Source organism: Coregonus lavaretus (assembly GCF_964263955.1).
Source record: "Coregonus lavaretus genome assembly, chromosome: 38".
NCBI lineage: Eukaryota > Metazoa > Chordata > Actinopteri > Salmoniformes > Salmonidae > Coregonus > Coregonus lavaretus.
In genome coordinates, this window is record NC_140025.1 from 23,634,873 (window position 1) to 23,647,586 (window position 12,714).

At 44.3% G+C, this 12,714-nt stretch overlaps 1 protein-coding gene across 1 annotated transcript in view; it reads left to right on the forward strand.

Moving 5' to 3' along the window:
* LOC311112517 (catenin alpha-2-like) overlaps nucleotides 1–12,714 on the forward strand; it is a gene marked incomplete at its 5' end in the record, with an annotated part of 49,251 nt that overhangs the window by 2,296 nt on the left and 34,241 nt on the right. Inside the window, one exon of the mRNA XM_084155649.1 lies at nucleotides 866–1,066. Within this exon, the coding sequence (XP_084011775.1) occupies nucleotides 866–1,066 (201 nt within the window). The remainder of the gene's footprint in view (nucleotides 1–865; nucleotides 1,067–12,714) is intronic.

The window sequence follows — 12,714 nt, forward strand, 5'->3', positions numbered from 1 at the left end:
CACCATCATGGCGGTCGCCCTTGATGGGGTCACCCACTCACTGTGTTACTGTGATGGAGCTTGTTAATAATTCTACTGTAGTCTGGGTAACAGAGAGGCGACAAATACAGGTTCATGGTTCAAAATGAATCGCTTTCAAAAGAGGAGAACACAGACACACACACATGCACACACACGTGAGCACATAGGCACATACACACGTGTAAGTACACACACACACGTGAGCGTACATGTTCACACATACACAGTACAGGTCACCTTTATGGTAGCAGTGTTTCCCAAACTCAGTCCTCGGGACCCCACGGGGTGCACGTTTTGAAAGACTACCACCTCATTCTGCAACTGTCTTTATTGTAGTCCACAAGGACCCTTGTCAATTACATTTTACATTTTAGTCATTTAGCAGACGCTCTTATCCAGAGCGACTTACAGGGGCAATTAGGGTTAAGTGCTTTGCTCAAGGGCACATCGACAGATTTTTCACCTAGTCGGCTCGGGGATTAGAACCAGAGACCTTTCGCTTACTGGCACAACGCTCTTAACCACTAAGCTACCTGCCGAAAGGGTTAAAATGATTGTGCAATGAGCTTTAGGGATATCTGGGCTTTCTCTTTTTTATCAAACAGCAGTTGACCCTCAAGTTACTAAGCTATCCCATGAAGCATGTTTGTGCCTAATGAACACCATATTGACACCCCCCACCCCCCCGACCCAAATCCCCGCCTCTCGCTCTCTCTCCAACTCTCTCTTGCTTTCCTTGTCCCTTTCTCCTCTCTCTTTCTCTCTCTCTCCCGCTCTCTCTCTATCGCTCCCTCCCTCTCCTTCTCTCTCTCTCTCTCTCTCTCCCTTTATCTTAACCCCACAGAAAACCACATTCTGGAGGACGTGAACAAGTGCGTGATCGCCCTGCAGGAGGGCGACGTGGACACCCTGGACCGCACGGCGGGCGCCATCAGGGGTCGGGCGGCCCGCGTCGTCCACATCATCAACGCGGAGATGGAGAACTACGAGCCTGGCGTTTACACCGAGCGCGTCCTGGAGTCTATCAAGCTGCTGTCTGAGACCGGTGAGTTGGTAGTAGTGCACCCACACACACACACACACACACACACATACACACACATACACATACACCAGTGGTGGTTCATCAGAGGAGGAAGGGGAGGACCATCCTCCTCAGTGAATTTCATAAAAATAAAAATAGTTAAACATTGAAAAGGTTATCCTTTTTAGGTAAAACTATACTAAATATATGTCACCAAGTAATTGATTAAAACACACTGTTTTGCAATGAAGGTCTACAGTAGCCTCAACAGCACTCTGTATGGTAGCACCATGGTGTAGCCGTAGCACAGCTAGCTTCCGTCCTCCTCTTGGTACATTGACTTCAATACAAAATCTAGGAGGCTCTTGGTTCTCATCCCCTTCCATAGACTTTTCCGGAGGATGTCCTCCAACCTATGAGAGCTCTTGCAGCATGAACTGACATGTTGTCCACCCAATCAAAGGATCAGAGAATTAATCTAGTACTGAAAGCATAAGCTACAGCTAGCTAGCACTGCAGTGTATAACATGTGGTGAGTAGTTTGACTCAAAGAGAGAGAAAGACAATAGTTGAATGGTTTTCAGCAAATGAAGGAGAAGCGAGAGAGAGAGAGATTTCGTCATTTCTTTTCACATTCAGTTTCACTTACTTAGTTAGCAAATGCAGCTGGCTAGTTTAGTTACTCAACACCCGGCTCAAACAGAGGGATGCTATGTTAGCTAGCTGGCTATGACTATCCAACACAACACTAGAACTCTTCCAAGCTTTTGGTTTTATTAATGTATTACCACCAGGGCCTGCTGGTGTAACTGCTTACTACTGACTAACATTACTGCATGGTTTACTGCAGGTTTACTAACACATTAGTTCTATTAGCTATGCTAGCTTTGACTAGGACGTTTCTTTAGCTAATATGGGGACAACGATGTAGGCCGTGTGTAGCAGTTATGACATGGTTTGGCTTGGAAAGGTTTCTTCGCCTGGTCACATACAGCTGATGTGTTGTTCATTGAAGTCCACAAATGAAGGGAAAAGGTGAGAGGAAGAGAGTGCATAGAGGTGAGAAGGAATACAACGTGGCTACTATGAAAGTGAACTGTGTTTATGCATGATCAGAGGTGTATTCATTTCTTAAACGGAAGCAAATGAAACGGGCATAAAAATACCTGAATTTGTCCAATAGAAACTCTTGTTTGCAACTGTTGGACCAATGATTACACCCTAGATATGCTAGATGCAGGCGAAGGTGTGCAAGGCGGTATTTCATGTGTCACTGTCACTGTCTGTCAGCTCAAAATGTTCTGTCGACCTGTGTGCACCTACGTTGTAAAGTTTCATTCATAGGCTAGGTAGGGAAAATTAGAGTATCATGTAGTAGCCTAAACCTATCGATGTTACATTGAACTGGGTGAATGGAATCCAACATGCTGTAATAGAAATAAGGCCATGCTCATGAAAAAAAAGAAGAGAAGGGCTGTAACAGACTAAAAACAATCTTGGTCAACCGAGAGTCGTCTGTTCTTTCGACCAGTCAGTTGGTTTACATTTTTTTACGTTTATTTTTCCATATATAGATGCTTTAAGCACTGCAATAAAACATGAAGACACACAAATTACTAAAGAGGGGGCCAGAAATCAATATAGCCTAACCAGAAGAAAGAAAACAATTCCGACCCGATCTTCCTCCTCTCGCTGCCCGCTGGTCTTTGCAGGTTCTGCCTTTAAGATCCTGAAGTTGCCGGTAATAGGCTACAACAGTGGTCGGCAACCTTTTACATTTGGAGGTCAAGTTATCGTACCATTTCTACTGATCTGCATGCCAGTTATGATTTTCATATGCACATTTTCGTGGAACAGTTTCATTTATTTAGTTTCAAAATTCTGTCTACATGAAAATTATACAAATCTAAAAGTAACATCTATTTCCATTGCCAATATGTAAAAATAGCCTACAAACAGTGGCTTGCAAAAGTATTCACCTCCCTTGACATTTTTCCTATTTTGTTGCCTTACAACCTGGAATTAAAATGGATTTTTGGGGGGGTTGTATCATTTGATTTACACAACATGCCTACTACTTTGAAGATGCAAAATGTTTTTTTATTTTGAAACAGACAAGAAATAAGACCAAGAAAAAGAAAACTTGAGCGTGCAAAACTATTCACCCCCCGAAAGTCAATACTTTGTAGAGCCACCTTTTGCAGCAATTACAGCTGCAAGTCTCTTGGGGTATGTCTCTATAAGATTGGCACATCTAGCCAATGGGATTTTTGCCCATTATTCAAGGCAAAACTGCTCCAGCTCCTTCAAGTTGGATGGGTTCCGCTGGTGTACAGCAATCTTTAAGTCATACCACATATTCTCAATTGGATTGAGGTCTGGGCTCTGACTAGGCCATTCCAAGACATTTAAATGTTTCCCCTTAAACATTTTACATTTTAGTCATTTAGCAGACGCTCTTATCCAGAGAGACTTACAGTTAGTGAGTGCATACATTATTTTTTATACTGACCCACCTTGGGAATCGAACCTACAACCCTGGCATTGCAAACGCCATGCTCTACCAACTGAGCTACATCCCTGTCGGCCATTCCCTCCCCTACCCTGGACGACGCTTGGCCAATTTTGCGCCGCCCCATGGGTGTTGCGTTAGCAGTATGCTTAGGGTCATTGTCCTGCTGGAAGGAGAACCTCCGTCCCAGTCTCAAATCTCTGGAAGACTTAAACAGGTTTCCCTCAAGAATTTCCCTGTATTTAGCGCCATCCATCATTCCTTCAATTCTGACCAGTTTCCCAGCCCCTGCCGATGAAAAACATCCCCACAGCATGATGCTGCCACCACCATGCTTCACTGTGGGGATGGTGTTTTCGGGGTGATGAGAGGTGTTTAGTTTGCGCCAGACATAGCATTGTCCTTGATGGCCAAAAAGCTCAATTTTAGTCAGAGTACCTTCTTCCATATGTTTGGGGAGTCTCCCAAACATATGGAAGAAAACCAAACGTGTTTGCTTATTTTTTTGGCTTTTTTCAGGTACTTTTCCGTAAAGCCCAGCTCTGTGGAGTGTACGGCTTAAAGTGGTCCAATGGACAGATACTCCAATCTCCGCTGTGGAGCTTTGCAGCTCCTTCAGGGTTATCTTTGGTCCCTTTTTTGCCTCTTATTAATGCCCTCCTTGCCTGGTCCGTGGGTTTTGGTGGGCGGCCCTCTCATGTTGTGGTGCCATATTCTTTCCATTTTTTAATAATGGATTTAATGGTGCTCTGTGGGATGTTCAAAGTTTCTGATATTTTTTTATAACCCAACCCTGATCTGTAGTTCTCCACAACTTTGTCCCTGACCTGTTTGGAGAGCTCCTTGGTCTTCATGGTGCCGCTTGCTTGGTGGTGCCCCTTGCTTAGTGGTGTTGCAGACTCTGGGACCTTTCACAACAGGTGTATATATACTGAGATCATGTGACATATCATGTGACACTTAGATTGCACACAGGTGGACTTTATTTAACTAATTATGTGACTTCTGAAGGTAATTGGTTGCACCAGATCTTATTTAGGGGCTTCATAGCAAAGGGTGTGAATACATATGCACGCACCACTTTTCCGTTATTTTTTTCATTTCACTTCACCAATTTGGACTATTTTGTGTATGTCCATTACATGAAATCCAAATAAAAAATCTATTTAAATTACAGGTTGTAATGCAACAAAATAGGAAAAACACCAAGGGGGATGAATATTTTTGCAAGGCACTGTAAAGCCAACAAATAAAAACATTGCAGGTAGAAAATATCCTGAGAAAAATAAATATCTTATAAATTACATTGGCTACGCATGGCCTGTCTGCAAGGAACTTGAAACATTATATAAACTATTGAATAGGTAAGGGCCAAAGCTGGGTGCTAGCAAACTTGCAACATTGTATAAAATATTCTGGGCCCTCAGAGTTTCCTGCACCAGTGATCTCCGGACAGACAGACACAGCTGTAGGCTATTTGCGCAAATAATCAGGTAGGCCTTTTTTATGATGTTTTCACCGGATCAGAGCATGACATTTTTTTCCCCCTTTGATGCTGAGTTGTTATCGAAAGGGAGAGAGCTGGAAAGATTTTTCAAATAGGCTACATTGAGGAACTATTGTCATTATCAATGGATGTAAAAACAGACTTCGTTTACTTGCTGTTTGAGGCAAATCAATTTTTTATTTGAGAAGCTCCACAGTGCTGAGTTAAGACGATCAGAAATAGGACCAGATCCCCAAATGGGCACATTTATAAGATTGACAGGAGTACTCCAAACAAAAGACAACTCGTAAATGGAATGAAATAAACCAAAACTTGTATAGTGTGTCCACTCCTACAATGACAACTGTAAGAGTGTAATAATAATATATTGAATGCATTAACAGAAATTTTCGTAACCAAAAAAACATTAGAGATGAGAAATTATGTTAATTAACGGTAAATGTACTAGTGGTGATACTGGTGTGCCTCCGCAATGGATTAGTCCACTCAGACAAGCGTGAATCAGACAGGTGTCTCGTGTGCCCTAAACTTTTTACAATATATTTGCCACTGCAACCAACAGCCTATCGACCAAACAATCGTCCAGTCAACTAAATGGGGTCAGCCCTATTGAAGAAGAATGAAAAAGGTACTAGTGGACACCATGGAAACATGGGATATGACTAAGCCAATCAAACTGTTTAATACAGTTCTTAATACACAGCAGGACTGATACTGGCCTACACTCACAGCTATATATGTTTTGTGTCTAGTTGATTGGATTTGATGCTGTGTAAAAAAAATTGTATATATCCTATATTCTATTTCATTTATGTATTTTCCCTCATATGTACATTCCGCTGTGTATGTAGCTGAAATCCATAGACATACGTTCTGCTGAAATGTAGGGAGGGGAGGAAGAGAGGGAGAAAGGGAGAGGATGGAGAGAAGGGATGTAGCTCAGTTGATAGAGCATGGCGTTTGCAATGCCAGGGTTGTGGGTTCGTTTCCCATGGGGGGCCAGTATAAAAAAAAAAAATATGTATTCACTAACTGTAAGTCGCTCTGGATAAGAGCGTCTGCTAAATGACTAAAATGTAAAAATGTAAATGTAAGGGAGAGGAGAAGGGAGAGGAGGATGGAGAGAGGGAGAGGATGGAGAGAGGGAGAGGAGGATGGAGAGAGGGAGAGGAGGATGAAGAGAAGGGAGAGGAGGATGGAGAGAGGGAGAGAAGGGAGAGGATGGGGAGAAGGGAGAGGAGGATGGAGAGAGGGAGAAGAGGAGGAGGGAGAGGAGGATGGAGAGAGGGAGAGGAGGATGGAGAGAGGGAGAGGAGGATGGAGAGAGGGAGAGGAGGATGAAGAGAAGGGAGAGGAGGATGGAGAGAGGGAGAGGATGGAGAGAAGGGAGAGGTGGATGGGGAGCAGGAGAGGAGGATGGAGAGAGGGAGAGGAGGATGGAGAGAAGGGAGAGGAGGATGGAGAGAAGGAGAGGAGGAAGGAGAGGAGGATGGAGAGAGGGATAGGAGGATGGAAATAGAGAGAGGAGGATGGAGAGAAGGAGAGGTGGATAGAGAGAGAGGAGGATGGAGAGAGGGAAAGGAGGATGGAGAGAGGGAGAGGAGGATGGAGAGAGGGAGAGGAGGATGAACAGAGGGAGAGGAGGATGGAGAGAAGGAGAGGAGGATGGAGAGAAGGATAGGAGGATGGAGAGAAGGATAGGAGGATGGAGAGAAGGAGAGGTGGATGGGGAGAGGGAGAGGAGGATGGAGAGAAGGAGAGGAGGATGGAGAGAGAGGATGTAGAGAAGGGAGAGGTGGATGGGGAGAGGGAGAGGAGGATGGAGAGGAGGATTGAGAGAGGGGTAAAGATAAAGTTCACCGGGGATCAATAGAGGTGCTTTATGGTGCAGATCAGATGTGCATGGCAGCTTTTAACAAACACCACCGCCACTAAAACACAAGGAGGGGTGGAACAAGCAACAGAACAGCCCAACATCAAAGAGAAATATAGAGAGGACGAATAAGACCCCGGTCAGAGTCAGTCCCCACCCCTCACCTTCTACATTTCAATTAGCAGCATCAATCGAGCATGCAACCACAACCAAACCCCATGAAGGTTAATGTGTGACGCGTCTCCTCCTTTGACTGAGCTGGCGTTAGCTAGCTAACGGTTTTCAACAGTTCAAAACTCTACCAGCTTTGTTCTTTGCTCTTTTTTTCTATTTCTTAAAAAAAGGAGCAAGGCAGGCAGTTTATATTCATTTCACTGAGGGCAGGAGGGGGACAGGGGAAGAGTGGCTCCGACACTAGTGTGGTTTGACTCTCATTAGTCTGTAATAACCTCTGATAAGGGGAGAACACAGCCTTATGAATTCATATCATTATTCATCCCGTCTTTTTTTAGGCAGCTTACAAAGTGACTTTGTGGGGCGTTGTAGTACAGTATAGTATATCCTAGACAGGCACTAACCCTGTTGGCTGGAGATGTGACCATGTACTCTTCACTGTACTGTACTGTACTGTACTGTACTTAGTACTTTACTTACTTACTGTACTGTACTACTCAACTTACTTTAATGTACTACTTTACTTACTTACTGTACTGTACTACTTGAATGCAATGTATGGATTTACACATCAGTAACCGTGATTCATATCTTTTTGCAAAAGCATCACAATGTGATGCTTATACACTGATACAAGGCTCTACAGTGCAGTACTGTTCTGTGGTGTCGATGGATTCAACAGGGACGATTCATTTGAACCTAGTCAACACCATGGAGTTAACTGAGGATTTATTGTCATTATTAGAATAAGCCCTAATTGAAAATGATGGGTGATTTCTCCCAATTCATAAACTCAGTTTCCAACTGAACTGAGTTGACATAGAACTGACACCAACCAGTCCCCTGTAGCTCAGTTGGTAGAGCATGGCGCTTGCAACGCCAGGGTTGTGGGTTCGTCTCCCACGGGGGGCCAGTATGATAATGTATGCACTCACTAACTGTAAAGTCGCTCTGGATAAGAGTGTCTGCTAAATGACTAAAAATGTAAATGTCTATTGGGTATACCACCTATCAACACTTCCATAGTCATATTCAGAAAGTAGGCCCAAGGGGCTTGTTTCCCATACACAGATTAAGCCAAGTCTTGGATTAAAAAGTACTTTCAATGGTGAATCTCCCTAGACCATGACTTCTATTCCAGGACTAGAGTTAATAAGCCAGGCCATAGATTCCTCTGTTCTGTGTGTGTAAACATCAGGGCTAGCCTAGCACAGCTGGCCCGATGGCACCGTGTGTGATTTGTTTAATGCTTATTTATGACTTATCGCCTCTGCGGCGAGAGGCACTCGAGTAACGCTAATTGTCTCTTTCATTATCCCGGCAGAGGGGAAATAACCAGAGCAACAATGGATTTCCCACCCTGCTAAATGACTTGTAATGGGAAAGATGGAGGAGAGGAACGATGGAGGGATGGGGCTGGCAGGTTGAGGAAGGAGGAATGGGGTCAGGTTTGATACTCATCTCTAGGGGTGGACTAGCCCTGTACTACCACACTGATCTCGTTAGCTTGCATAAATAGTGAAACCTATTTATATAACCTCGCAAGACCAGTGTGCTAGGATGAGGCTAGGAGTGGACCACAGATAATACCTTCCGCTTCCATCTATTTGTTTATTCTTATTTTAGCCTTTTCTTCTTCTTTTTACTTCCAAGGCTAATATTAAATCAATATGTGTCCTTGGTTGACCCTGTATCCTTAAAAGTGCATAAGTGTGAAGCATGCTACTCTGCAGTGTATCATGCTTTAATCAATCCTGGCTTAGCACGTTAGATCAAACTATTTGTGTTTATTTCCTGATTTCAAAAGATCTCACTCCCTGTCTAAAAGCATACAAGGAAATAGAACCTGCCACATATCGTCAAGCGTTGGGCCAGTAACCAAAGCTCACAAGTTCGAATCCCCGAGCCCGCAAGGTGAAAAAATCTGCCGTTCTACCCTTGAGCAAGGCAGTTAACCCCCAACAACTGCTCTCCGGGGGCCAATGACGTGGACATTCGATTAAGGCAGCCCCCCACACCTCTCTGATTCAGAGGGGTTGGGTTAAATGCGGAAGACATCTTTTGGTTGAATGCATTCACTTGTGCAACTGACTAGGTATCCCCTTTCCCTGTTCCACTGCAACACCTGGAATGCATCCAAAATGGCACCATATTCCTATAAAGTGCACTACTTTCGACCAGAGCCCTATGGGCCCTGGTCAAAAGTACTAAACAAAAAGGGAATAGGGTGCCATTTGGGACACACACTTGCTGTCATTGGAAGGCCCTGTGCACCTGTCCACTGCAGTGTGACAGCGGACACACACACACATGCATATACACGGCAATGGACTAATCTCTACTTTAGGTGGCACTGTGGCATGTTTTGGCCTGCGGCCTGCTCTGTCAGAGGCTAAATTGGTGCCTCCTGAAAGCTGGCGGAGAGACAGTGAGACGTGGAGGTGGAGAGGGGAAAAGAAAAACGGATGAGAGGAGAGAGAGGACTGAACAGGTGGTCCTGGGTCGGTGTTGCACTTTGTGTAAACTAAAGCCAGGTGTGTGTGTGTGTTTGTTGTAGGACTGCCAGCTAGTTAGAGTGTGTCCATCAGCTTCTGACCTGCCTGGCTGAGATCCTCCAGAGAAGCCAGCCCAAGTCTAGGTGTGTCTGCGTGCGTGTGCATATTCATGCTTGCCTGTGTGCCTTCATGCGTATGTGTTTGTGTGTGCTTTTGTGCCTATGCGTCTCTATGCGCTATTACCATGTCCTCGCCACTCAACGCTAGACGCCGTCACTCACCTCCCCTGTGACAGATGGTCAAGCTGTCCAACCCGCTCTGCTTATCACAAGTGTCTCACCTTTGACCCCTGTCTCTTATTGGCCCTCTGTCTTCCTCAACAGTGAACCCAGTTAGATTTGTAGTTTGGGGTAGTGCAGGCAGTCGGGCTGGGCACACACACACGCCTCACCGCGCACAAACACACACAGAAAGACACACACACACAGAAAGACTGCACAACTCTATTAAGCTGAGCCATAGATTCCTGACAGACATTCTACTCCACACACACAGACCCGGGGATTGAGGCATGTCCTTGAAGGAGGGGGGTAAATCAATAGCCTCATAGGAAAGGGGTTATCTCTCTCTCTCCTCTCTCTCTCCTCTCTTTCTCCTCTCCTCTCTCTCTCCTCTCTCTCTCTCTCCTCTCTTTCTCCTCTCTCTCTCCTCTATCTCTCCTCTCTCTCTTTCTCCTATCTCTCTCCTCTCTCTCTCTCTCCCTCCCTACCTCCCCCTCTCCCCACCTGCATTTAAACTAATCTTCAGCCCCAGAAAAAAAAGACGCATTTTAAACTTGATCATGAAGGTTTTGCCCAGAGAATGTAAATTAAAAAGCTAATATATGGCCTAGTGTTTAAGCGCGTTGGGCCAATAACCGAAAGGTCACTGGTTAGAATCCCTGAGCCAACTTTGTGAAAAGTCTGTTGATGTTAACCCTAATTGCTCTGGATGAGAGTGTCTGCTAAATGACTAAAATGTAATAAATTCCCTGGTTTTCCATAAATCTTGGTTGGATGATTCCAGATTTCCTGCTATTTCCCTCCTGATTCTGGGAATCCTCCAACTGGGATTTCGGGGAGAACCAGGGAATTTATTGAAAGTTTGCAACCCTAGTCATTACGCATGTCGCTGGAAAATGAATTTTCTCAAGGTTTGGTCATGCATGTCTAGAATATGGGAGAGTAATTACACACGCACACACACACATGCACTAAAAGTCATGTCATAATGTATTGAATGGCAGATAGGCCTATGTCAGCTCTAGCACAGGTGACATTGACTATTTTTTCCAACCAAAAGCAACTGATAGAATGACATTACTGAGGAGAGGAGTGGAGAGTGTGATAGCTAAGTCAAGAATCCTATCAGCTGTGAGTGCCAATTCACAGTACACAAGCTCCAAAATGGCCACCAAGTTGCATCACCCTACCCAGGTGTTTCCCACACTACACAGACACAGTGGTTTGAAATTAGTCACTCTCTCAGTTTCATCAGTTGTTATGATGATGGAAAGTGGGGTTTTAGTATAAATGAGACACAGATGGCTAGCCAGAGGAGAGGTGGGGAGAGGAGATGAGTGAAAGGGTGAGAGAGGGAGGGAAAGAGGAAAAAAGAGAGGAGAGAAGAGAAGAGGAAAGGAAAGTGGAGGGGGAGAAAGAAAAGAGAGAGAGGGAGGGAGAGAGAAGCTTCTTCAGCAGCAGTGGGTGGGTGGTATAGAATAAAAGCTGACTAGTGTATTGGAGTAGGAATCAGCAGTATAGGATGTACAGCGAGGTGAGACAGTATAGCTGAGGTTGGGGCGAACTAGACCGCCAAGAGAGAGACTCGTAGGCAGAAGTCTCAGCAGCAGCTAAATCAAAAATAAGTGTGTGTGTGTGTGTGTGTGTGCGCGTGTGTGTGTACTTGCGTGCGTGCGTGTTTGTGATGCGGAGAATGGGGGTGGGGGCTGGAGATACTTCCGGTCAGACTTGGCAATGCACTCCCTCCCTTGCTCCATTTCCTCCCTCCGTTCCCTCCCTCCCTTCCAAGAGGCGAAAACACAAATCACAGTGACGGCTCCGGTTTGAAGGTTAATGGTACGCTCTGCGATTTACGGCCGTTTGGTTTGTTTGTGCGGAAGTTGGAAATCGGAAGTGTTTTTGTTTTCCTATGAGGAATCTATTTTGTCACAACGTGAGCAGAGCTGTCCTCGTGTGATCTTAGGCCTCGAGGATGTCTTTGTTGGCTGCGTGGTGCGTTCTGCCACTTTGATTCCACTAAGCACTTTACCGAATATGTAAGCATTCACTTCATTCATTGTACTTTCATGACTTCTCTCTTGATTTATAGTTGGGCTTAGGAAGGGGAGAAAAAAAAATCCATTACAACGCAGTCACGTTTAATTCCCTTTCTAATTTCTCTACCGGAATGAGTGAAATTGCTCCTTTACCATCAGCAACTTTCCTCATTAAGCGTCTCGGAGAACATTGAAATATTTATATTTAAAAACCCTAGCCCTGCATAAAATTCCCAATAGCTTATGTTACGCTTATCCAGTAAGTGGATTAAACTGAATTAAAAATATATATAATTTGAAGATAGAATAAAAAGGAAAACAGTTTTTGTATCACCTTTTATGTTTGGTGTGTAATAACCAGCCCCAGTGTTTTTTAATACATAATGTTTAATATTCTGATTTACCTTTCTGGCTTAAGCTTCTAATTGATTTTCGTCACTTCACGGTGAAAAGAGAAGAGAGAGAGAGAACTCTGAGGAGAATGACAATAATATCACACAGTGTGTTTGTCGGGGGTTTCAGGGGCATATCCACTAGCTGAGCTGACACATTAAATCTTTTTTGTTGTTTTCCCTCCTCCATTAATATTTTTCCCCTCCCTTCCAGCATTCTCATTAGATGTGCTTCTTATTTTTCACCAGTGATCCGGTGCCCAAATTCAACCCCCTCTCCAAATCCATCCCTCTTATTGTATTTGTTTTATCATGCCTCTCTGAATATTTTATATATATTTCAACAGCCGCTCAGAGAATATTATGTCAGTTTATTTTCTTTTCTTTATGCATCAGAAG